The 24,603-nt window shown below is 38.5% G+C and overlaps 1 protein-coding gene across 1 annotated transcript in view; it reads left to right on the top strand.

Annotated features, from left to right (window-relative positions):
• Positions 1–24,603, top strand: part of LOC126252803 (tektin-3-like) — a 166,098-nt gene that overhangs the window by 46,685 nt on the left and 94,810 nt on the right. The window contains exons 2-3 of the mRNA XM_049953738.1: positions 2,795–2,899; positions 3,303–3,448. Of these exons, the coding sequence (XP_049809695.1) occupies positions 3,333–3,448 (116 nt within the window). The 5' untranslated portion in view covers positions 2,795–2,899; positions 3,303–3,332. The remainder of the gene's footprint in view (positions 1–2,794; positions 2,900–3,302; positions 3,449–24,603) is intronic.

Here is a 24,603-nt window from a genome sequence, read left to right on the forward strand (position 1 = left end):
ATACCAGTTTCTTTGGCGCTTCAGTGTATTATGTTTGTTTTCAGTAATGTGGAACTCTGAAAAATGAAATTCATGAAAACTTGATCAAGTTCTTCTCATTTACAGATCCATCATATCAAACCTTTGTTACTTTAGTCACTGTTGTACTGAGATACACTTATCTGTCTAAATGTACTAAGTCATTACCATAAGCCTATGTCATTTTATTGCAGTCTTAATTCCTGTTTCCTCTCTACTTTCTTGAAAAGTATAATTTATTTATGATTGGTTGGGAGCGAAGATCCATCTTTAGTTTTATGTGTGGCCAGCACTATATTCATATATCATTGTTTTTTGTAACGCCTTTCTTTATCTTTACTCAGAAGCTATTTTAATATTTTTTTCTTCGCTGTATGTATTTCTTGTTTGTACAACCTCCAATAGTACAATACTAAGTAAAGCACTTTGGTGTTCAAATCAGCCTTCAGTTTGGAGACAGCTTGGGAGTGATTCTATGGTAATGTTAGAACTTTTCAGGGATGCTGGAGAAGGGTAATTTTATCAGTTTGAGGTAAAGAATCCTGGTCTGGAGACGGCCTAGTCGAAAGTTATAAGCAAAAATCATTCTGATACCTCTGACAGTGGCGTACATGTATCAGTATTGTTCATGCTAAGATTGTAGGGTCGGCAATCCTGATGAGAGCTTAGTTTTGGAGGCTTGGATGATAACTCAACTAATCCAGTGCAGACAGTGTATTGTGTACCAACATGGTGTACAAATGTATGTACTGTAGTAGACTGCTTGAGTGTTTACAAATTGAAATACTTAAGTCGATCAGCCCTAACCAAATGGAGTTGTACCCATTAATGGAACTTGCAGACATGATTTCTGTGTATGGGCAAGCAAATGGAAGCAGCAGAGAAGTGGTAAGATTGTATAGAAGGTTATAGCAAACATCTGTGTGAAAGACATCCAGCTCACACCATGTCTCCAAGGCCGTTCCAACAATTAAGTGAAACAGGGCAATTGGTAACACAGCACAACAACCAAGGAGGATGGACAACTCACAGGTTCCAACTCAGAAGATGCAATGCTTGCCCAAGTGGATGAGGTGCCTGCAATTAGTACATCAGTTGCATGTGAAATGAATGTTTTGCAGAGTGTTTTGTGGCCAGTTCTGTGGAAAATGCAACTACACCCCTACCATCCACAGAAAGTACATGCTTTGACCCCTAAGAACTTTGGATCTCATGTCATATTCAGTCAACGGTTCTTACAGCACCGTACAGTTGATCTTCACTTTCCTGTGCAGGCCTATGATGGGGTATATTCAATAAGTAATGGAACCTTTTTTTTTTTCTTAAAGCAACTTGTTTTTATTAGGGGATTCCAGTACACTGTATTATCCCCCACTCGTTTGGCTAAAACATCTATTTTTCAACATAATCGACATTGAGTGCAACCTTATGGGAGGGCCTGCAGACCCACATGGTACTGCTCTCCTGGTCAGTGTCAGAGCCATTGTCATGCTGCACCAATAAAATTGTCACCACCAGTCTTGTAATGCTCAAGCAGATCATCCTTTGTTGCTTTTTATGGTTTTCCGTTAGGCGACGAGGAACTCAAGTAGCACACACCTTCGAGTACCCCAACTGGTGGATGAGTGTTTCAGCACTACTAACAGAGATGTCCAGTTGTGCAGTGAGTTGTTTGATTGTGATTGGTTGATCATCTTAAATGAGAGTGCCCACATGTTCCAACATTGCACAAGTCACAGTTGTGTGCAGCCGGCCGGCATGTGGGAGACCAGACCGGTTTCTGACTTATCGTGCTTTTCTTCATAAATATTTGACATGTGTCTACAAACATCTACGATGCTCTGGTTTTCCTCCAAAAGAAACTTGATCATAGCTCTCGGCTTGGAACACACCTCAGTTACAGATGTCATTTTGAAGGCTACGTATAGCGCTACCATCTATCAGAACTTCATGGACCTATAGGGGCTGAAGCAGGAATATTACACGACATCCAAGCCCCTAATACTTTTAGCAGATGAAGCCGGTTTCATCAGAGATGGAACGCTAAATAGTTCCAATAGTCGTGTTTAGGGCAATGAGAATTCCTATGCTACAGTTGTGAAGAGCCATCAACACAGAGTGTCGGTCACCGTGTGGGCAGATATAATCAATGATTACACCTGTTGTGATTAAAGAGGATCTCCCTCCAAGAATTTTCACTCCCTTTGATGCTGTTCAAATGTGCTGGGGATTTTAGAATGGTTGAACAACATTTGTAAATGTAGCAGCTCGTGGAACGTGTGCAGGTAAATGGAATTCATTATTACTGTGCTGCGGACTTGGGATTTTCACCTCTTGACATCAAATTATGCACACTGTTACTTGTCCATCAATAGGAGAATTATCTGAGGGTATTGGGGAGTATTTAGCAGAAATTCTGTACAACATGATCAGGGCTAAGAAGTTGTGGGACTTAGTTTGAGCTCTGTGTGAAGTTAAGGTGGAACTTGAATAGATTTATGCTTACACCTCTCGACTTGGATCTTATCTGGTTTGAACATCTGACAATTTTCCATTTCCTGCCTGGTGTGTACTGGCAATTTCTATAGACTATGCCCGCATATAGTAAAACTCCATTCTGAAACCTGGCTAGTGATGCGCAGTCCACATAGAAATCATTGTAACTTCTAGTATTGGGATTATGAATTGATAAATAATTAAAATTTTTCATACTAATACCATTGCCTTGCAGAAGATACACAAAACTTCCATTTAATGATTTCCATTCGATTTCTAGGGAGAGACAGTATGAGAAGGCTAGCAAGGCACTGTCACAAGTAAGTGTGACAGAAGGAGATGTTAACTAATACAATGAATGGCAATGCAAACATTGCGGCAATTGGTAAGTGTGAAAGATTTGTGTTAGATGTAGCTATGTCAATAGAAATATCAGCGAATTCAGTTCTGGGAACTTGAATTCAGTTTCCAGAACTGAATTCATAATTTGTATGTATGTTATTTTTAATCTGCATAATACATTTTTTATATACTTCTAGGACTTACGAATTCTCTATGCTCACTTCCGTTATCTTTTCATGTGATATGGAATAATTTCATCCACAACAAACATTTCTTAAAGTGTGTTAATTATAAGTAGTAGAGGAGTGTTGCATTTATTTGACCACAGTCTATCTCAATGGATATCATTTGAGAGATATAACATATTTTCTCTTACTTTCTGTGATGACTTTGCATAACTGATATGGCTTGGTGCTTAATCTTTACTGTTGTCCAATAAATTGAAGGTGTAAGGAAAACAACTGCTTCTATTCATCATGGAAGATGTTAAAGGAGTGCTTGGCCCAACACGAGTTGGACAATTTTACCAGACAACTCGTTCACAGCCCTGGCGACCAACCCTTGGATATGAAAATGTGGAGCTTATCCCATTGTAAGGGCTTGACGAAAACCTACTGCTGTGATCTTCATCATTTGATGCTTTTTGTAAACATAATGCACCAGTTCATTTATAGAACTTTAGACACCATTTCTGCTCCCTTTTTTGTTGAATAAAAAACGAAATTAGTGAAATTGTAGTGCTGGTATTTATTATTATACCTTATGCAGCAGCTTCTGTCATTGTTTCCGTTCCCTGCTGGATGAATTATGGCAATTTTTGCATAAATGGGCATTTTGAGCTTATGTTCCTTTTGTGAGCAAAAGTGTGGAATGAGCTTACACTTCTATGTGTTGCTTTGACAGGCAGGCACACTTACTAGTGGCAGTACAGGAACTGAAGCTTCAATTCATAACCTTGTGCAAGAATAGCAGTGCTTGGAATAAAATTTTCTGTATTCAGAACAGACATTTTAAAAAATTGATTATTGGCTTCTGAGAGAACTTGCATGTAATGATATGTCATTGCTTCTTAGTTACATAGAAAATAATATATTTTTAATGAATGTGAAAATAACAAATGATTATTAGTACTACTTGAAATCCAGAATAATTCCTAACTTTCTACCTGTTATGACAGGAATAACTGAAGCATGACTTAGAGATGAAGAAACAGATATTAAATTTAGTGCTTTTGGATCATTTAAACAGTCCATATGCCACCTCATTTGTTTGTCTGTCAGCCTCATTCCAGCTTCCACTGTTTCAGCAAGAGGTAAATGGACACTTCTACCTCAAAAAGTGTTCATTTACATGCTGACAAACAAGTGTTACCTTCATTTTTGTAGAGGTGTAACCATATGAACCTACATTGATATGTCCAGAGAAAAAATAAAAAACATTGTATGTCTTTCATAACCAGTGAGTTTATTGTAGTTAGAGAGCATTTATAGGAAGATCAAGGGAGGAGATTTGTGTAGTAAATAAAAAAAAAATTACTTCACTTTAATTACAAGTGAAAAGAAACAAGGAGAAATGTTATGTTTGTTTGTGTGGCCAACTTCTGCAGCAGCTGTTGACATCTGCTGTTATGGGTTGTCTGTCTTGAGGCGACTGCAATACATTGCAGTCAGCTCAAGACAGATAACCTATAATAACAGAAGGAGAAATGTGAATAACTTTTGGTATTAAAGTATATTGCCACAGGTAAAGAGAACTCTTGTCTGGCTCAGAAACTGTGGTCGAGGGCTGAAAGCACATTACTAACAGTGATACATTATGTAAAGAAAAGAAAACATTAAAAAAATGTATTCAGTATAGACAGGAAGGAAGGAATCCATTGTTGTGAACATCAATTTAATTGTGCAGTCTGTTGAGGTGTATTACGGCAGTTATGTGGATGAATCCTAGGTTATCATAGAGGAGCCTGAAGATTGTAGCTCTGAAATCAACCGCAAATATAGCAAGACCTTTAAATACAGTTTTTTGATTCATTCACATTCAAATAAGAATGTAGGAGGTTCCTCATTTCTGGGCATGATGATAGGTAGTCCAAGCTTTGGTGTTCATCTGCAATGATATTGAGTAATGAAAAAATGATTCCTTGCAGGTGGTTTGCGTGGTTTGTAGGATAATCACAGGTTTGTGTGGATATGGCACAAGATATCTGTTTGTGACTACATTTGGAGGATAATGTCAGTTTGTGAAGATCTTATAAGACCTTCAGTATATTGGGAAAGAGATTGCTCGTGTCTGCAGATCACCAGATTGGACAGGAGACCTGTTTTAGTATGGAATGTGTTGTAACCATTGCTTTGGCCCACAATGTTTATTGAACATTAAGTAATTTCACATTAAGTGATTTCTCTAACAACAACATAACTAGTCACTTAGTCTGTAAACAAAGCAGAAAGAGTTGTTACTGATGTATTCATCTAAACTACAATGGAAATTATCCAGAGATCATTATACATCTACATTTACATCACAGTCTTCAAGCCACCTTAAGATGTGTGGCAGAGAATACTTCCGGTACCACTGACTGATACCCCCTTTCCTATTCTATTCACAAATAGCACTTGGAAGGAATGGTTGTCAGTAAGCTTCTGTATTAGCCTAATTTCTCGAATTTTCTCAACATGGTCATTTCACATGTTGTAAGGAAGTAATATGTTGTGCAACTCTTCCCAGAAGGAGCTCTCAAAATTTTAATAGTAAAATTGTCCTTGATGCTCAACATCTCTCTTGTAACGTCTGCTACTGGAGTGTGTTGAACTCCTCTGTAAAGTTGTCGTTCCATCTAAATGATCCTGTGACAAAATGCATGGCTCTTTGTTGGATCTTCTCTTTCTCTTTTTCATCAATCATACCTGGTAAGGATCACAGATACATAAACAGTGCTCAAGAGTCTGTCAAACAAGCACCTTGTATGCCATTTCCTTCATGGATGATTATATTTACGGAAGCTTCTTCTTATGATCTCTGTCTGGCATTTGTTTTTCCTACTGTTTGCTTTATGCGGTCATTCCACTTAAGGTCAATGTGGTTAGTTACTTCTAGATATTTAATGGTAGATACAGTTTCCAGCAATTTGTAATCAGTAGTGTAGCTCTGCAGTAGTGAATTTCTTTTCCTATGTATTCACAATATGTTGCATTTATTTATGTTTATGGCCAACTGCCAGAGCCTGCATCATTCATCAATCCTCTACAGGCCACTCTGCAAATCGATACTGTCTTTTGGTATTGCTACTTTCTTATAGGCAGTTGCATCATCTGTGAACAGTCTTAAAGAGCTTCTGCCACTTTCTACTAGATCATTTATGCACATCATAAACACTAATGGCCCTATCACATTTCTTTGAGGTACTGTGCATATTACATTTACATTTGTCAGTTTTGGTCTGTTAGAAGTGACTTGTTGAGTTCTGTCTGCAAGGAAGTCTTGAATCCAGTTGCAAATCTGGTCTGAAATGGGGCTGTGGGATGATGTCAAATGCCTTCCTGAAGTCAAGGAACATGGCATCAACCTGAGTGCCATTGTCTACTGCACTTCGGATCTCTTGGAGGAACAGTATGTGCTGAGTTTCACAAGATCTCTGTTCGTTGATTCTATGTTGATTTTTATAGAAGAGATTTTCATTTTTAAAAAATTACAGAATTCTTGAGCATAAAACGTATTCCATAATTCTACAACAGAGCAGAAGAGTAAAGTCCAAACGCAACTTAGCCAGATAACATGTATTTCATAATCAAATTTTCCATATAAGCAAGATTTGGTGGAAACCAGAACTTCAGGATATATTGCATGAAACACACAGTAAACTGCCAGTGCTGCTGGGTCCACTTGCAGAGGTGAGTTGAATAGCAGCAACTGAGGCAGAGGCTCACCATGGAAGCTCATGTGACCGGCCCATAATATCGGCCTTGTTCCAGCTGTAGGCATCCTCACCAGATGTGTGTGATGTTACACATGTTGAAATGTCTGTGTCATCCATCTGCACTTCCAGCAGAGTTATGCCACCTTTCACCATTCCCTGATGTGAAGACAGTATTACTATTTAACTGACACGACAAGCCTTGGGTGAACTGAATATAAAGAGGTTGCACTGGAGTGTGTCATTCTGCTAGAACTTTCCTAGGTATAAGAAAGAGGAAGTCAAGTTCCAAAGAATAATAAATGCCAAGTCAGTCAGGTTCATTCATTCATTCGTTGTATTTCATTGAAAGAGTGTGGAATGGGTCAAGGTGTACACTAAGGCAACAGAAGCATGCTCTTAGAAATTAAACCTGTAAGTTGTATTAACAATAAACTGTTACTATACTCATTAATGTAGGCTCATGTAAGCAAGAAAAGTAGAGAAAAAGATGTTATTTTACTTATTTATTTTTTAAAGATGTTTTTCTAGTATTTGTAGCTTAACATTTTCTAGCAAAGCATTTCCTGCTTTATGTGACATGGGAGCTTGTTGAATAGCTTAGTATCAAAATACATAACTCCAGTCTGAACCCTAGAAAAGGAGGTAAAGTCTAGTATTGTGATAGTGAAAATCACAACTCAGCGGAAACTGAATATTGATTATCAACAAAAAAACTATTACTGAGTAAGTGTACTGGGAAGTGAGCATAAGAATTCCAAGATCATTAAACATGCCTCTGTAGTCATCTGTTTTACATAACATTCATATTTCTGCCAAATAAATATTTTACATACTGTAGGTGCATTTCCCCAGAAGATTATTTCATAAGACAACAGGGAGTGAAAATATGCAGAATAGACAAACTGAGTTGTATTTAAATCAACACAGCAAGGTACTTTTAAGACTAAAACAAACCAGTTGGTTTCCTGAGTAGCTTATTTACATGTTGACGTAATTTGACTTATTATCCAGCTGGGTCCCAAGACACTGGATGAGGGAGAATTACAGGACTTATTAATGATATTAACAGCTTAATGAGCACAGAATATTGACTGAAAGGAAATGAACGAGAGACAAAAGTTATGAAGAGTAGCAGAAAATGATATCACTTTACATTAAACTGGGGGCAACATAGTATACAAAGTGAAGGAACTTTGCTACCTTGGAAGTAAAATAAAGGTATGGACCGCACCTGGTGTAGAGATTGCCTGTGTCGAGGATGGGATAGTGGGGGCACTGGATGGGAGGAAGTTTGAAATGAAAGAGTTAATAAAGGAAACTCATGGCATATTCTGAAATTATGGAATAAAGAAGAGCTCATCCAGGCTGAACTATAGGGGCATCTGCCAGTGTGAATGTTAGTGAAATATGGAAATAAAGAAGAAGAGAGAAAGATGGCTCATGAAGTAATGGGGGCTAGTCAAAGAGAGATGAAGGCAGGCAGCACAAGGCTATCTGCTATGCCAGAAAGCTAGAAACCAAGAGTGTCTGCTCTGTACCAACACTGGCCCTCCATGACCAGTACCAACCACACGATCCCTTTCTCATGCCTCCCTATTGGCTAGTCCACAGCATGGGCAGTCTTAGTGCATTCAGCAGAAAACTGAAAGCATACCCTGTCAGTTGCTTTTACCAGAAAGAACCACATTCATACTGAAGGGACAGGCCGGTTAGTCACATAGGCACTGCAAGAACTCATGCTGGGTTCCACCCTGTAGCTTGGTTACAGTTACACATATGAAAGAAAATTTTAAATTCTCCATAAATAATTGATGAATTGTTCCATATAACCCAGACTGTCTAGGTGCCCTTTACATAATAAATTACAGATGAAACAAGGAGGATATAAGAAGCAGACTAGCACTGGCAGAAAGAGGGCATTCCTCACTAAAGGAAGTCTACTAGTATCAAACATAGATGAAGTACCTTCACTCATGACATGCACAATTTCAGAGATCAGGCATCCATACAGTTCACAGTCCTGCTTATAGAGGCCACCTGGGTAAGCCCCCTGGTGTGCTCTAGTGAGCCACCAAAGAAACAGTATTATTTAAGTGATCACAAATGAGTGGTTGGCCTATTCTGTAACGTGTATTACTGTTGTCCAATCAATGTGTTCAGTGCTACGCACAACTTGTCCTACATTGTATCTTACGTTGCTCCGAAAAGTAGAGTAAAGTGGGGCAAGACTGTGCACTTAAGGTTTAAATAGCGATATACTGAAGGAAACGTCACAAATTACAATTATATTTGAACTGGCATTTCATCTGAATTTTGCCTGTTATATGACAGAGTCTGAAAGTCATAGAAACAATTTAAACTGTAATTCACACTTAGTAAAAGAAGTAATGCAAATGCGCAGTCTTACCCAACCGTGGGGTAAGAGTGCATTTCTAGTGGGGTAGATTTGCGCATTATCATCAAATGAGAAAAACATATGTGTCATTTAGTTCTTTGTCTTTTATTTAATTTGTAGCATACATAAATGTAATATACCTTGTTTCTCAGTGTATAACAGTTACTGTTGATACAATATTTGACCTAATGAACAAATCTGGGCCTGTCACAAAAACATGCAAAAATATTCCTGTCGGACAAAAATCTTTTTAATAGAGATCACAAATGAAGTGTCCAGAACCTTCATAACAAGAGCAGGATTCATGCCATCACTTTTTCCACTTGAGACATTGAATCCAGTCTTCTGTTGGTGGATTATTGTATTTTTCAGTACAGCCTGGACAGTGGAAAGTTTGTGAATTTTCCCTAGATGTATTTAAATTTTGCTTTGCTTTCTTTTTGTTTGCTTGATCAGAATCAAATGGTTTCCTCTTTGGTTTCTTTATTTCTTGTTCTGTTGATTGGTATTCCAGTTGCTTCTTAAATGGGGTTCCAGATACTATTTCTGACTTCTTTCCTTTCTTCTGTCTTTTTTGGCAATCTTTTCTTCTTGGCAAAGGAATTATTTCTTTTGGGGAAACATAGGTACTTGGTCCTGATTGTGGTTCATTTGTAGATGTCTCTGAACTTTGGCTCTGGAGAGATCCAGTTTCAACTGTGGATGCATCATTAAATTGTCACTTTGGTCTGTAACAGTCGAAGGCAGGAAATCTTCCTTGGTGAATATGTGACGATCAATTGGATAAATGCCACATATATTGAATGCCTTTGTTGCTTTCGTCATTGTGGTCGTCCTTTGATAAGCATTTCCAAACAATTCAGCAATACATTCTTGCACAGACTCAAAGGTGACGAGTGATTGTCCAAAATTAACAAGACTGGATTATCTTCTGTTGGCTGTGTATGTTTTTCAAAATGTTGTAGCTATGTGAGATACAAATCTGAGTTGATGTATCCAGTGCCCGAACACATTATTAGTGACCCAGGAGGGGCACCGTTCTTCAAACTCTCTTCATCCTTTTCAAAGGAAATATTATTCCTGGATTCATGTAACTCCCCCCAGCCCCCATACAACATACAACCGTTATCAGTTGACCTCTTTCTGCAGATGCTATTTTGCCTATGTGCTTCTTGCCGCATGTTGCAATCACTTTCGGAACCTTGTTAGGAACAGTTGTAATTCCTGACTCATCCATGTTATATATGTGATGAGGTTCAAATTTATATCTCTCCATCAGCGACGAAAGATTATCAAAGAAGATGCTCGTTTGCTGTTTGTTGAACCCCATCACACGTCCGAGACTAGTTTTCTGTGGGATCCAAAGGCTAAGATTTCGTCTCTGCAGGAAATCATAAGCCCAGTCCTTTCCGGCCATCTTAGTGTTTTTGACAAATTTTGTTTTTATGTTATTCCTCCCAGAGTAGTCATGAACTAATCTTCTGAAATCTTTCAGAGTCATTCCATAATAACATTTGTCCAAAGATCTGCAGTGTTTGGCAAGTTCCAGTTCCTGTTCATCATTAAAAGTTCTTCCAAATCTTCCCAGTTTGTTTACCCCAAAACCCTGAAAAAAGTGGGGATGGGAGTATTAATTTTAAGCTTATCCCTACGTAGGCAAAAGTTTCCAAAATAAAAAATATAGAGGTAAAATTGTACTTGCAAGGGCCTCGTACCTCTTTAAGGCGATTTCTGAGGGCAGCTTCACTTATTCCAAGCTCCCTCGCTATTTGTCGTTTAGACTTGCCATTTTTCAAGCCCTCTTTTGCAGCTTCCAGCATTTCTGGAGCGCATGGCTTCCGTTCAGTTTTCCTTTTGTAGACGCTAAAATATAAAAAAGGATTCTTAGAGGATTACTGTCAATGTATAATACCCACCTCAATGTTCATAAATATTTCTAGGTCTATGAAAAAGCTGATAATTACAATGAATGGGGTAAGATTACGCACTGCGCAGTTTTGCCCCACCTGCAACGCATAAACTTGCCCCCCACTACGACACTGCAGCTTTTACTGCACATGGAAATGCTTTGTAGGAATATAGATGTGTTAATATACCACAAGACTGACAATGTAGTACACAATGGAATAAAGTTAAAATTAATAATCCCATTATTGCTGAGTTATAGCTTATTTCCGGAACATGAAATGTTATATGAAAATAATGTAAAACAGTTCTTATCGCATTGCGCAGCTGTTAACACCAGGAAAACGATCAAACTACGGCAATAAAGGGTCAGCCACAGAGGCTATTTCGTGCCCTGCATAGTAGCCAACTGCTGCGTTACTAAAACTGAGATGCAAGCCTTGCACAGTCTTACCCACCGTGCAGTCTTACCCACTCTACTGTACTATGGTCCATAAATGGTGTTTGTTCTTGCTACAGCAATAGGCTTTAATTTTGAGGAATAACTTTCTGAGAATCAGCATTTGGAGCACAGCATTGTATGGATGTGAATCATAGAGTATGGGAAACTGGAAAAGAAAATTTAAGGTATTTGAGATGTGGTACTATAGAATGTTGTTGAAAATTAAATGGACTGATAAGATAAGAAACGAGGTCTTCCACACAGTTGGTGAGGAAACAAATATGTGCTGATAGGGCACATGTTAAGACATCAGGGAATAATTTCTACTGGTCAGAGGGCAAAAATTATAGGTGAAAATGATTTTGTAACGTATCCAACAAATAATTCAGGATGTTGGGTGTAAATGCCACTGTGATATGAGAATGTTGCCACAGGAGAATAACTTGTGGTAAATTGCATCAAAGCAACCAGAAAAAAGGGGGAGGCACAAGGAAAAGAGAGCACTTTGCAGAATCTTCTCCTGGGACTCTGAAAGTCTTGTACTCGTATGTCATTTAATCTCTGATCAGTAAACTGTGATTCTTTAAAGAAACGAAGTCCCTTGTATAAAAAAATTTAAAATGTTTAATTTAACAAATGAATTAATCTGTCAGATATTTGATATTAAGCATTCAAGTGAGAAAGTATGGAAAAGGTTTGAAATTATACTTAAAGTTTTTTGGAAGATGATAAGTGTTCTCATTATGAAACACTTGAAGAATAAAGTTTGGGTGATCTGCGGTCTGTTTTAATCAAAAACTAATTTACTTTTGCATTTAAATATTTATGATATCATATCTCCTGAACTATGTGTCATAGAGTGATGTTATTTTGTAGGTGCATTCAGTGATATATGTAGATACTGGCTGAAAAGTTTGTTGCAAATAGAGCTTGTGGTAAAGAACTAATAAATTAGAACATCATGCCTGGTGTTGATATTTTACTGCGTGCCATTTTAAGCAGAAGTTAGTTTTTCATGCATCCAAATATCTATGACATATCACCTGACCCACTTTTCATACAGTGATATAATTTTGCAGACATATGCTGTGGTACAAGTGGATGCTGTCTGCAAACTCTGTTGCAAATAGAGTTGGAAGTCAAGAAGTAATAAAATAAAATGTCATGGCTGGAAGTATTACTGCATGAACAGAAAAATGTAGTAAACAATCAACTTTTCTCTTTTGATCATTTTGTATGTATGTGTGTGTGTGTGGGGAGGAGGGGGGGGGATCAGCAATAAACCATTGAAGTTATGAGTGAAGTTTGTTTGGAAGTTGCAAAGTGCTGCCATTCTCAAATACTGGATGAATAAAGTCCGGGTATTTGCATACCATCAGTTACACTGCCTCAAGACAAACAGGCAGTTGCTAACTGTGATACTTTTCTTAGTGTGTTGAACTTTTTAACATAAGAGTATACGTATTAATGAGAACATTATGAGAGCATTTTAAATTCATCCAATAACACTGGTGTACAAAAAAAAAAAAAAAAATAAATAAATAAATAAAGCCATCTCTGTCCTTTACAAATATAGTGAAATCCAACCAGATTGAGGTCAAAGAACAAGAATATGACACCAGAAATTTTTGATAGCCCTTTGTTGAAATATATATGGAACTTCCGGAACTACTCCCTTTGATCTCTTACCAATTTAATTATTCACTTGAGCATTTCTGTTTTTTCATTTGTAGTCTACTTCTGGAGCATTTCTCATGACATTCCATCAGTAGTTGGCAAGCACAGATGAGTTTCACTTGCTCTGATACCTTCTTTCCATTGCTGGAATGTCTTGATGAAAGTGCTCTCTGAACTCATCACTTGCAGTGCCACAATTGCTTGGAAAGCAGTCAAGATGTGAGTCCAAAAAGTGGATATTGAGTGACCTATTACAACCTAGCTTTTGGTATGTTCTCAGAAGTTCATTAACAGGTAGACTGTAAGTGTCAGCTGTTTCATTTCCCAAGAAATTGTGAACAGCAATGTAGAATGCTTCCCTAGTTTATTTCTCTTTCCCTTCAGTTACCCTATTATGTGTTCCATCCTTGAACTGTTCTTGAATTTACAGTCCAATGAAGAGTCCCTCTTCAATCTTAGGATCACTAAAATGTGGGAATTTTGTCTTTAAATACATGAAAGCTTCACTAAATTCTTCTGCAGTCTTAGCTTTACATGTAAAGGTGCCAATAACATTTTAACATGGGGAACTAAGGCAGTATACTGTATATTCTTTTACCCAGGCTCCAGCATTTTCTTATCTGTCCAGATTTTTCATTTGTGCTGTGAAAGCAGCACCTTGGACATCCTAACTGCAAACCAAGTATGATAGCAGTAACCTTCAGTTCGCCACATATCTTCAACTGAAGACCTCATTGCAAGAAGTGGTAACTCACATTTTTCAGAAGGAGCAAAAAAACTAATTTAATGCTATTAGATTAGATTAGATTAGATTTACTTTCATTCCAATTGATCCGTAGTGAGGAGGTCCTCCAGGATGTGGAACATGTCAGAAAAACAACAATACATGACAAATATTTACAATTAAAACAAATAAGCTAATGTACCATTTCACAGGTCCCAAGTGGAATGATCGTCATTTTTTAATGAACACTAAGAGTAATTTTACAAATACTAATGCACTGAATTTAAAATAAAAAAGTTTTTTATTTATTTATAAGGTAATACAACTACTGTAATACTTATTTACAATGAACACATTACTGCACTGAAATGGTGCAGAAGTTAGATTATACTAACACACACACACACACACAAATTTTCAATGAACACATTACTGCACTGAAATTGTGCAGAAGTTATGTTGTACTTATATACAAATCAGTTGGTTTTACTAAGAAATTCATCAATGGAGTAGAAGGAGTTGGCCACCAATAAATCCTTTAGGCTTCTCTTAAACTGAATTTCATTGGTTGTTAAGATTTTTATGGCTGCTGGCAAGTTATTGAAAATGTGTGTTCCTGAATAATGCACACCTTTTTGTACAAGACTAAGTGACTTTAAATCCTTGTGAAGATTATTCTTATTTCTGGTATTGATTCCATGAATTGAGCTGTTGGTTTGAAAAAGTGATATATTTTTAATGACAAATTTCATTAAGGAATAAATATATTGGGAAGCAGTAGTTAGTATCCCTAGTTCCCTAAACAGGCTTCTGCAGGATGTTCTTGAGTTCACACCACATATAACTCTCACTGCACGTTTTTGTGCCCAGAAAACTTTAGCTTGGCTTGATGAATTACCCCAAAAAATAATCCCATATGACATTATGGAATGAAAGTAAGCATAGTATGCCAGCTTTTTCATTTTTATATCCCCTATGTCTGACAAAATTCGCATTGCAAACAGAGATTTGTTAAGACGCTTCAGCAGTTCTGTGGTGTGCTCCTCCCAGTTGAATTTATTATCAAGCTGTAATCCCAAGAATTTAACACTGTCCACTTCTTCTATCTTCTTGTCATCGTATGTTAGACATATACTCTTGGGACACCCCTTACAAGTTCTGAACTGCATGTAGTGTGTTTTTTCAAAGTTTAGTGACAAAGAATTGGCTAGGAACCAGTGATTAATGTCCACAAATATTTTATTGGCTGATCTTTCTAAGATTACATTTGACTTGCTATTTATTGCAATGTTTGTGTCATCGGCAAACAAAACAAACTTGGCATCTGGTAATGTTACTGATGAAAGGTCATTGATATACACAAGAAATAGTAAGGGCCCCAAAATGGAACCTTGTGGGACCCCACATGTAATTAGTTCCCAGTTGGATGAGGCCTGATAGCTTGATACATGTCTCTTTCCTAATAACACCCTTTGTTTCCTGCCAGAGATATAAGATTTGAACCATTTTGCAGCATTTCCTGTTATACTATAATATTCTAGTTTACTTAAAAGGATATTGTGATTTACACAGTCAAATGCCTTTGACAGATCACAAAATATACCAGTTGCCTGCAATTTTTTGTCTAATGAATTAAGCACATTTTCACTGTAAGTGTAGATAGCCTTCTCAATATCAGAACCTTTTAGAAATCCAAACTGTGACTTTGACAGTATGTTATTTGAGATAAGATGGTTATAAAGACGACTGTACATTACTTTTTCGAAAATTTTTGAGAATGCTGGCAACAGTGAAATTGGACGGAAATTTGATGCTATTTCTTTATCTCCCTTCTTAAACAGTGGCTTAACTTCAGCATATTTCAGCCATTCAGGAAATATTCCACTAATAAACGACTGGTTACACAGATAGCTTAATATGTTACTTAGCTCAGAATCACATTCTTTAATTAACTTTGTTGATATTTCATCATACCCACTAGATGTTTTTGATTTTAAAGATTTTATGATGGACATTATTTCTGTTGGGGTAGTGAGGGTCAAATTCATATTAAGGAAGTTACTTGAAATGTCTGGTCTAAGGTAATCCATAGCAGCATCTACTGAACCTGACAACCCCATCTTGTCAGTAACAGTTATAAAATGTTTGTTAAAAAGTTCTGCAACACTATACACATCTGTCACCAATGTATCATTTACTCTTAATGCTATTTGTTCCTCTTCATGCCTGGTTCTACCGGTCTCCTCCTTCACTATATCCCATATTGTCTTTATTTTGTTATCTGATATGACTATCTTTTCCTTGTAATATATTTGCTTTGACATCCGTATTACAGTCTTTAATATTTTGCAGTATTTCTTATAATGTGCTATAGCATCAACATTGGAAATGTTTCGGAGTGACAGATACAGTTTTCTTTTTGTTTTACAAGATACCCCTATTCCTCGAGTAATCCATGGCTTCTTTGTAGACTTTGCTCTAACCTTGGTAAGTTTTGGGGGAAAGCAGTGTTCGAATAAGGTAAGCACTTTATTAGCAAAAATGTTATATTTTTCATTCATGCCATGAACGCTGTAAACATCAGTCCAGTGAATGTCTCTGAGGAGTGTCCTAAAATAATCAATTTTTGGCTCACTGATTACCCTTTTGAGCTCAGATTTAACAGATTTTATATCCTGTTCAGTATTAACATTTAACAGAAGGAACTGCATGTCATGGTCTGAGAGGCCATTGACTATTGGTTTTGTAATATAATTTTGTTCATTGGACTTTTCTATAAAGATATTATCAATGGCTGTTTGTGAGCAAGTGGCTATCCTAGTGGGGAACTTTACTGTGGGAATTAAGTTGAATGATAGTGTTACTAACTCAAACAAGTTCTTATTGGGAGAGTCTTTAAGGAAATCTACATTGAAATCACCAGCAACCACTATTTCTTTGTTTTTGGTTGTTAAATGGGCCAGTACAGCTTCAAGGTGGTTGACAAACAGATTAAAGTTACCTGCAGGTGCTCGATATACACTTAATATTATGAAGGATTTTTTGTGAAATTCTAATTCTGTTGCACATGCTTCCATATGCTGTTCTAGGCAAAATTTATGAATGTCTATGTTCTTAAATTTATGACAGTTCCTGATGAATGTGGCAACTCCTCCTTTCTCCATTTCTGATCTACAAAAGTGAGATGCTAACCTAAACCCTGTAACACTTAAAAGTTCTATACCAGTGGTCACATGATGTTCAGAGAGGCAGATTATGTCAGCTGGGTTTGAAGACTCTAATTCATCTATGCAGATAGTTAATTCATTAATTTTATTTCTCAGTCCTCGAATATTTTGATGCAATAAAGATAGCTGACATTTCTCATTGACTGAGTTGATTGGGTGGAGTTAAAATATCTGCTGACAGTTGAAAATTCTTAACCAATGGCTGTTTATGCTGATGTAATAAGCTGGAATTATGTTTTTTGATTTCTTTCTCAAACTGAAGATTTGTCTCAGTTCTAACCTCTCTTAAAATTTGCTTTCTTTCTGTCCTCCCTACCCTAAAAAAGGGTCTTTTCTGAATCCTATAACCACTGGTATTTTACCACTCATGATAGTGCCTCCCCCCTTTAACTTTCCTGCTATTTCCCCAGCCAATTTACCCTTCCCCTTCCTGTTGAGGTGAAGGCCATGCCTAGTATAATCCCACCTACTGAGAGAATCAACAGGAACCACACCAATGTGTGACCCCGCACCCGACATGAGCAGCCGTTCCAGCTCCAAATTAACTCTCTTGACAGAAGAGTTCAAATGAGGTCGGTCATGGCGCCCAAGAACAGATACAAACTCAACACTAGTATGCTTCAATGCTGACGCAATCTTCGCCAGGTCACACCCTATACTGTACCCAGGTTCTCTGTCAATACTGTTACCTGCCCCACCCACTATAACCACGGTGTCTTCCTTAGTGAAATCTTTGCAAAGTGATCCTAAATCCTCTGTCACCTGCTCCAGACCAGCACTAGGTTTAAAAAAATTGGTGACCTGGTATTCTGATCCTAGTTCATCCTGCAAAAGTTGGCCAACACCTCTTCCATGGGAACTACCTAACAACAACACTTTCTTTCTCTTTACTGATTTCCCTACATTCTTACTTTTCAATTTGCTGCTGAAAGTTTGTTGTGCCCTGTCTACACCTGCAACTGCTTGAGGCTCACCAGCTTCTAACTGAAGCAACAGGTCAAATCTATTTTCCACATTCACCATAAAGCTGTCAGACAAAGTTCTAGGCCTGTTCCTCCTGTTGCCTGTTGCCACTTCCCACCTCTCTTTACCCTTCTCCCTCCTTAACCTGTCAAGATCTCCCCTGGCCTTGTCTAACTCAGCCTGAAGGGCGGCAATTTTCCCCTCCTGTTCTAGTATCTTCCTATCTACAGGTTGAGTAAGGGTTTAAATGTTACTTTGTAGGCACAAAAGCAGGAAGTACAAGTTTTTCCCCTTTACACAGCTTTAAAAATTGTCAATGTCAATGAAATTCACCAACAGCCATGTAACTTAAGATGTTATTTTAGTTGGAAGGCTATCAGTTTCAGCATTTCACAATGCCATCTTCAGGCCCCACATGCATCTCACCAAATAAACGAAAATGTCATAGAGCAATAAATCTCTGGATGTCATGAATTCAGTTGTTGCCTTAGTGCTTCATTCGAAGACTCGATAGCAACTTTATCTATCAAGTCTTTGAATGAGGCACTAGTGCAACAACTGAATTAATGACATCCAGAGATTTCTGGCTGTATATGACATTTTCGTTTATTTGGAGAGATGCATATGGGGCCTGAAGATGGCATAGTGAAATGCCGAAGCTGGTATCCTTCAAAATAAAATAAAATAACATCTTAAGTTACACAGCTGTTGGTGAACTTCAATGACATTGACAATTACTTAACCAGCCAGCCGATGTCCCCTGTCCATGATGGACCAACACAGATTGCATTAAAATTGGTTTGTGGAAAAAAATGGAGTTATCCCATTCTTCCACTGACTCTTTCAATTGATGGAATTTATAATTTAATTTTTCAAGAAGCTATTTTACATTTTTATAGCTCTCCTTCATATGCACAGTGTGACATAAGGCAACATATGGCAATGCTATTCTGTTGTGAAACAAAACAGCTTTCAAGCTTAATGTACAGGAATCAGTGAAAAGTCTTCTGTCTTCAGGATTAGGCTCCATTCTGAGAGATGCTATCAGGCCATTTACATCATTGCATAGAACAAGTTTGTTTTCCATTTCAAACAATGACTTTAAGTCTCTTTCTCAATGTCTGTATGCAGACACTATCACATTTTTTCCAGGAGATTCCACTGCTGATGTTTGGTCTTGCTTTCTGGTGACTCCAGATGCCAAATTAAACCATAAAATTGCTGAGAAAGAAGAGCGGATAGGTTCTCTAGGCACAACAGAGGACATTTGTGTAAACATGTTGGCTTCTCTAGGAACAAAATACGGCTTACTCAGTGTTGGTATCCTCTATTTGTGACATTGAGAAAGTTACCAACATTGCTAAATAAGGGAATGAGATCTAAGTTAACATTTTGAACATAGTATTTATTCATTTCACGTCACAATGAATAGGAATTAACTGTTTTTAACTTTGACAGAGTTTGAGTGTAGACCAGTGTAGTTACACAAAATATAGGAATTCAAATTCTTGATACACGTGGAAACCATTAGATAAGTAACCTACGACTGATATCAGGTTTTGAGGCTTTGTGTTCTGGGATAGTCACTTAGTAATTTACATAATATTTGTGTTTAATAATATGAGTTAATTTAGTGGGAACTATGAAATTCATAATCACAATATTAGAAATAAAAGTAACTCTGTGCATCTTTGTGTACAATTCGTCCCCTGATATGTAAAACCTAAGTAAAACAGTGCCTCGTCTATAATGTGTCAGAATGTTAAGACTCAGGGATGTAAATTCTGGTTAGCAGGAATGTTCATATTAGAAAGGTTTTTAACTATTTCAGCATATAGACAGCTAACATTTTTGTGTGGAATCAGTAAATTTACACAAATGCTTATTATTAAGTAGTAGATAAAGACAGCAACTGAGTAGTATGAGTAAGAGCAGTGTCTTTTTCAGATGACTGCTTTTCTCTTAATATGTGTGGTATTCTAGAAGCAATTCCTGTCATTATCAATGTAAGTAGATTAGCACTACACGTAAGGTGTTGGTAGTATATTTTGTACAAGTGGCGTGCAATGTCTACGATAAAATGTGTTTGTTCATGAGTAGATTTTCACTACACATAATTTGTTGTTAATATATTTTACAGAGGTGTCCTACAGTGTCTACTACAAAATAGTGTTCTTTCTGACTTGATATAACCACATCTCCAATGTCATTTGTAATTAAGCAACAGCTCAAGCACATTTCACGACAGACTTAACTGTGTAGTGGTTGTAACCATCTAAACTGCAGGCAAGTAAATATCTAATTACATATCATTTCCGTTCCACTCTTTTCCTTCTCTGTCTCCTCTAGTTTTCTTTTTTGAGGGAGCATTCTTTAATAGAATGCTGAGTTTAGTTTCTAAGCCGAACTTGTTAACTCTCAATTTTGGTTTCAGAAAGTGACTCTTTACAGAGTCTCATAAAAAATGCTTGTTGTTTGATGGAGGTAATAGATAAATTTATCCTGTTAACATTTTGTGGGTCCTTTCCATGGACTACGATTCTGTAGATAATGGAATTATACTTCAAAAATTTAAATTTTATGGCAGCAATAACATTTCTTATACGGCGTGTCCATAGATACTCTTTACACTCTTTGAAACTGAATATCTCTTTAATTAAAGCAGATAGAAGTTAGAGGTTTTTGATGTCTTACACATAAGGTGTAACGTAAGTGTGGTATACACCACTTCTAACAAACACCGAACAACGCGCTCCAGTACGCGGCCGCCAAATACATCGCTGGCCGCACTTCTCTGGGCGGCCCGCTGCTTCCATCGCTGGCTGTCTTCACACGCACGCTCCCTGACGTGGCCGAGAAATACATCGCTGGCCACACTTCTCCAGGCGGCTCACGGCTACCATCCCTGGCCGCCTTCGCGCGCGCGTTTGTCAGCACACAGCAATTGGCTACGCCAGGAAATATTGCGATTGGTTTTCCCTGGAAAACAGTGACCCCAGCCGATGGCTCCATTAACTAGCAAGCCTTATATAAACCCGGCCGCCGCCGCAAACGACAGTTCTCATCGGGAAGTGCAGTACGCCGTGTTCCAGCTGCTTGTGGATGACTCGCCGCACCACTCGAGGTTACCTGGCTGCTCGGCGGAAAATCTTGCGACTTCACTTGGAGAGACTGAACTTCACTGGACTTGGGAATAATTACAGGACGTGCACCCCACCATGCACATTCGGACATTGGTATAACCAAACTTTAATTCTGCATTACTTCTGAGTGTGAGCCTGGGTAGACGCTTGGCTAACATAATTGTTAAAAAGTGATTTGTGATTTAATAAACCAGACTGAAGAGGTTATTGTGTTATTCCTGGTTATAACATTAAGGTGGTGTAGTTTTGCAGTTTATGCTGTGTTCTTGAAGTACTCTAAAGTTAGAAGTCTGAAAGTGTTACATCTGGTGATTTGAGCTGGATATTCCACAACATTTCCTCTTCGTCCTATCCATCTTGAAGGGAATGTGCAATTGAGGAATTCTTTCAAATTAAATTGAAAATGAGGTGGAGCCCCATCCTGTTGAATACACTAATCTTCATTGTCAAAAAATGTCGGTAAGACCTGGAATTACCATGTTCAACATTTCTAGATAAGCGTCACCTGTGACAGTAGCTTCAAAGATTAACTTTCTAGAATTTGGACCACACCAAACTGATACTCCTGTAGATTAACAGACCTTTCTTCAGTTATGTATGGATTTTTGTTAACCAAGTAGATACAGTTATGGCACTTAATTCTTCTGTTGCATTTAAACGTCGCTTCAACTAATTTAGGAAATGTTCATTTTCATACATGTTAATGAACCATTTACAAAATTCAGTTTGCCTATCAGGATCATTCTCAGTCAGAGACTGGAGAAGTGCCAGAATGTAAGGGTTCCATCTCTGAGACTTCAAAATTCTATGAACACTAATTTTGCTGGTTCAGGTTGATATCTCCACAGAGCTCCCACTGGGAATCTGCTGGATGATGACAATGAGTGCTGATGTGTTCAGATTCACATGACCAGCCGCATCATGGCTGGCGTTATTATGGGACTTGGCTGGACCTTTTCTCAGCGAAGTGTGAGTTTGGCCTGAATACTGTATAGCTGGTATTGTGCAAAGTGTGAAAGAGGGTGGCAAAGGCAGCACTACGACATTTCCATGGGCTCAGCGGGCACAACATTTGTGAAGGAGGTTGCTTCATTGTCCATGGTATTATTCAAGGATTCCATAGCAGAATGGGGTGGAGAGGGTTCGTGCCAGTCATCCTTGACCTCCAGTAAAGCCTGGTCAGTGGCTGGGGCTAGGTGTAGTTGTCGTGTATTATCTATGCTGGTTTTAGGCAGGTGATGAAAACAGTCATTGGTGTACCACTTAGTAGGAAGTCGAAGGTCTGTGGCCTTCGGCTGATGACTTTGTTTTAGCCTGAGTACAGAGGCTGCAAGGCGTCCCATATGGAGTCGTCCCACAACATGATGTAATTGGACTGCGCCAGATCCTTGTACACTGTACATACGTGAAATAGAACCAATGGAAGGGTCCTGATCCAGGACCCATTGTTGCACATCAGGGCCACTTTAATAGTTCTATGCCACCTATCCATGAGGCCATTACTGTGTGGGTGATGAGCGGTGGTCCACATGTGTGATATTTTGCAGAGGTGGCACAGGGCGTTAAAGAGGCCAGACTGACAGCCCTGATCAGTGGTAATGAGCTATGGGGTTCCGAACCCCGCAGTGCACAGGTTGATGAATTTACAAGCAGTGGCCTCGGTTGACATATCACACAGAGGTGCTGCTTTGACCCACCGTGTCGTTGTGTCAACCATCAAAATAATGTAGCAACAACCATCTGACTCTGGTAGGGGGCTGATGATATTAAAGTGTATATGCTTAAAACATGCTTTTGGGATTGGAAAGTATCCAAGTGGGGTTAAGCGTGGCAACGAATCTTACTCCATTGGCAGGGAATGTAAGCCTGAACTGAGCGACGGCAATCACGTTTCATGTTCGGACATATGCATTTGTCAGTGGCCTTAAAACCGGCTTGACTCAAGTTATATAGCAGGTTGAATATCTCTTTTGCATCACTAGAGGCATCAACAGATGCGTCCTGTGTTTCGACATGTCACATAACAATGGTTCTGTATATGAGGGAAGTGGATGGTGTTTGATACAGAGGCCACTGTCTGGATTGCTCGTGTCGTTTCATCTGTATGCTCGCCATGTGTGCAAAGTCTATTGTATAGATATATAACTGACCTATGTAAGATAATCCTTAATAATGTTGTCTGTGCCATGTACATGTCTGATGTTCGTGGTATACTGCGAGATAAGGTCCAGATACCGGAATCACTGTGGACTGGCATCTGACGATGTTTTTTTTATGACATCTAGTGACAGCTTGTGAGCTGTATGCGGGGTGGTCCATCTGAAGTTTCGGATGAGATTATCTCGAAAACTATACATCGGGTAAAAGTAGTGGGTAAGACAAGTTTGTAAGCTCAAAGGGGGACATCAAATGATACTACACGTGACCTCCAGCCCCCACCCCCTTGGGTGGGGTGGGGGGCAACTTTTAAGTCTTAAATGGAAACCCCCCATTTTTTATTGGAGATTTGGATTCTCCATAAAAAAAAATCAAGTTTTATCTGAAACATTTTTTAAACCATTGACAGATGTCGCTGAAATTGAGAAAAAAGTAAAATTGGGGAAGAACTCTGATTTATTTAGAATTATCCGAGAAAGAGGCATCAAATACACTGCTGGCCACCGTAAATGCAACACCCTGAAGGAAGCATCCGAATCAAGTGAAATTTACACCATGAGTTTGCAGCGATGAGATATGCAACCGATTAGAATTTCAGCGCAGACGCACATCACGCGTGCCTGTGGCGCCACCTCATAGCGCCATTGAAGGCTTGGCAATTTCGACGAGTGTACGTTCGGCACGTGTGTTTACCTTGTGGTTGTTTCACAAGACGATCAGTTATGCCTCGTAGACAACAGCGAACATCTTTTGATCAAGTATCCGAGTTCGACAGAGGAAGGATAGTGGCTTACCAAGATTGTGGATTATCATACAGAGAAATCGCTAGTCGTGTTGGATGAAACCAAACAACTGTAATGCGGATATGTGACCGTTGGATGCAGGAGGGTACGACGGACCGACGTGGTCGATCGCATTCACCTCGGTGCACCACTGCATGTGCTGATAGGCAAATTGTGCGCATGGCAGTGACGGATCGCTCAGTGACATCCCGAACCATAGCACAGCACATTGCGTCTGTAACGCATCATCCGGTGTCTGCGCGTGCCATTCGACGCCGTTTACAGCAGAGTGGTCTGTCCGCAAGACGTCCATTGCTTCGTCTACCATTGACGCAGAACCACAGACGTCTCCGTCGCCAATGGTGTGATGACAGACGATGTGGACGGCAGAATGGAATGACGTTGTCTTTACTGAC

Source organism: Schistocerca nitens, chromosome 4, assembly GCF_023898315.1.
Source record: "Schistocerca nitens isolate TAMUIC-IGC-003100 chromosome 4, iqSchNite1.1, whole genome shotgun sequence".
Lineage (NCBI taxonomy): Eukaryota > Metazoa > Arthropoda > Insecta > Orthoptera > Acrididae > Schistocerca > Schistocerca nitens.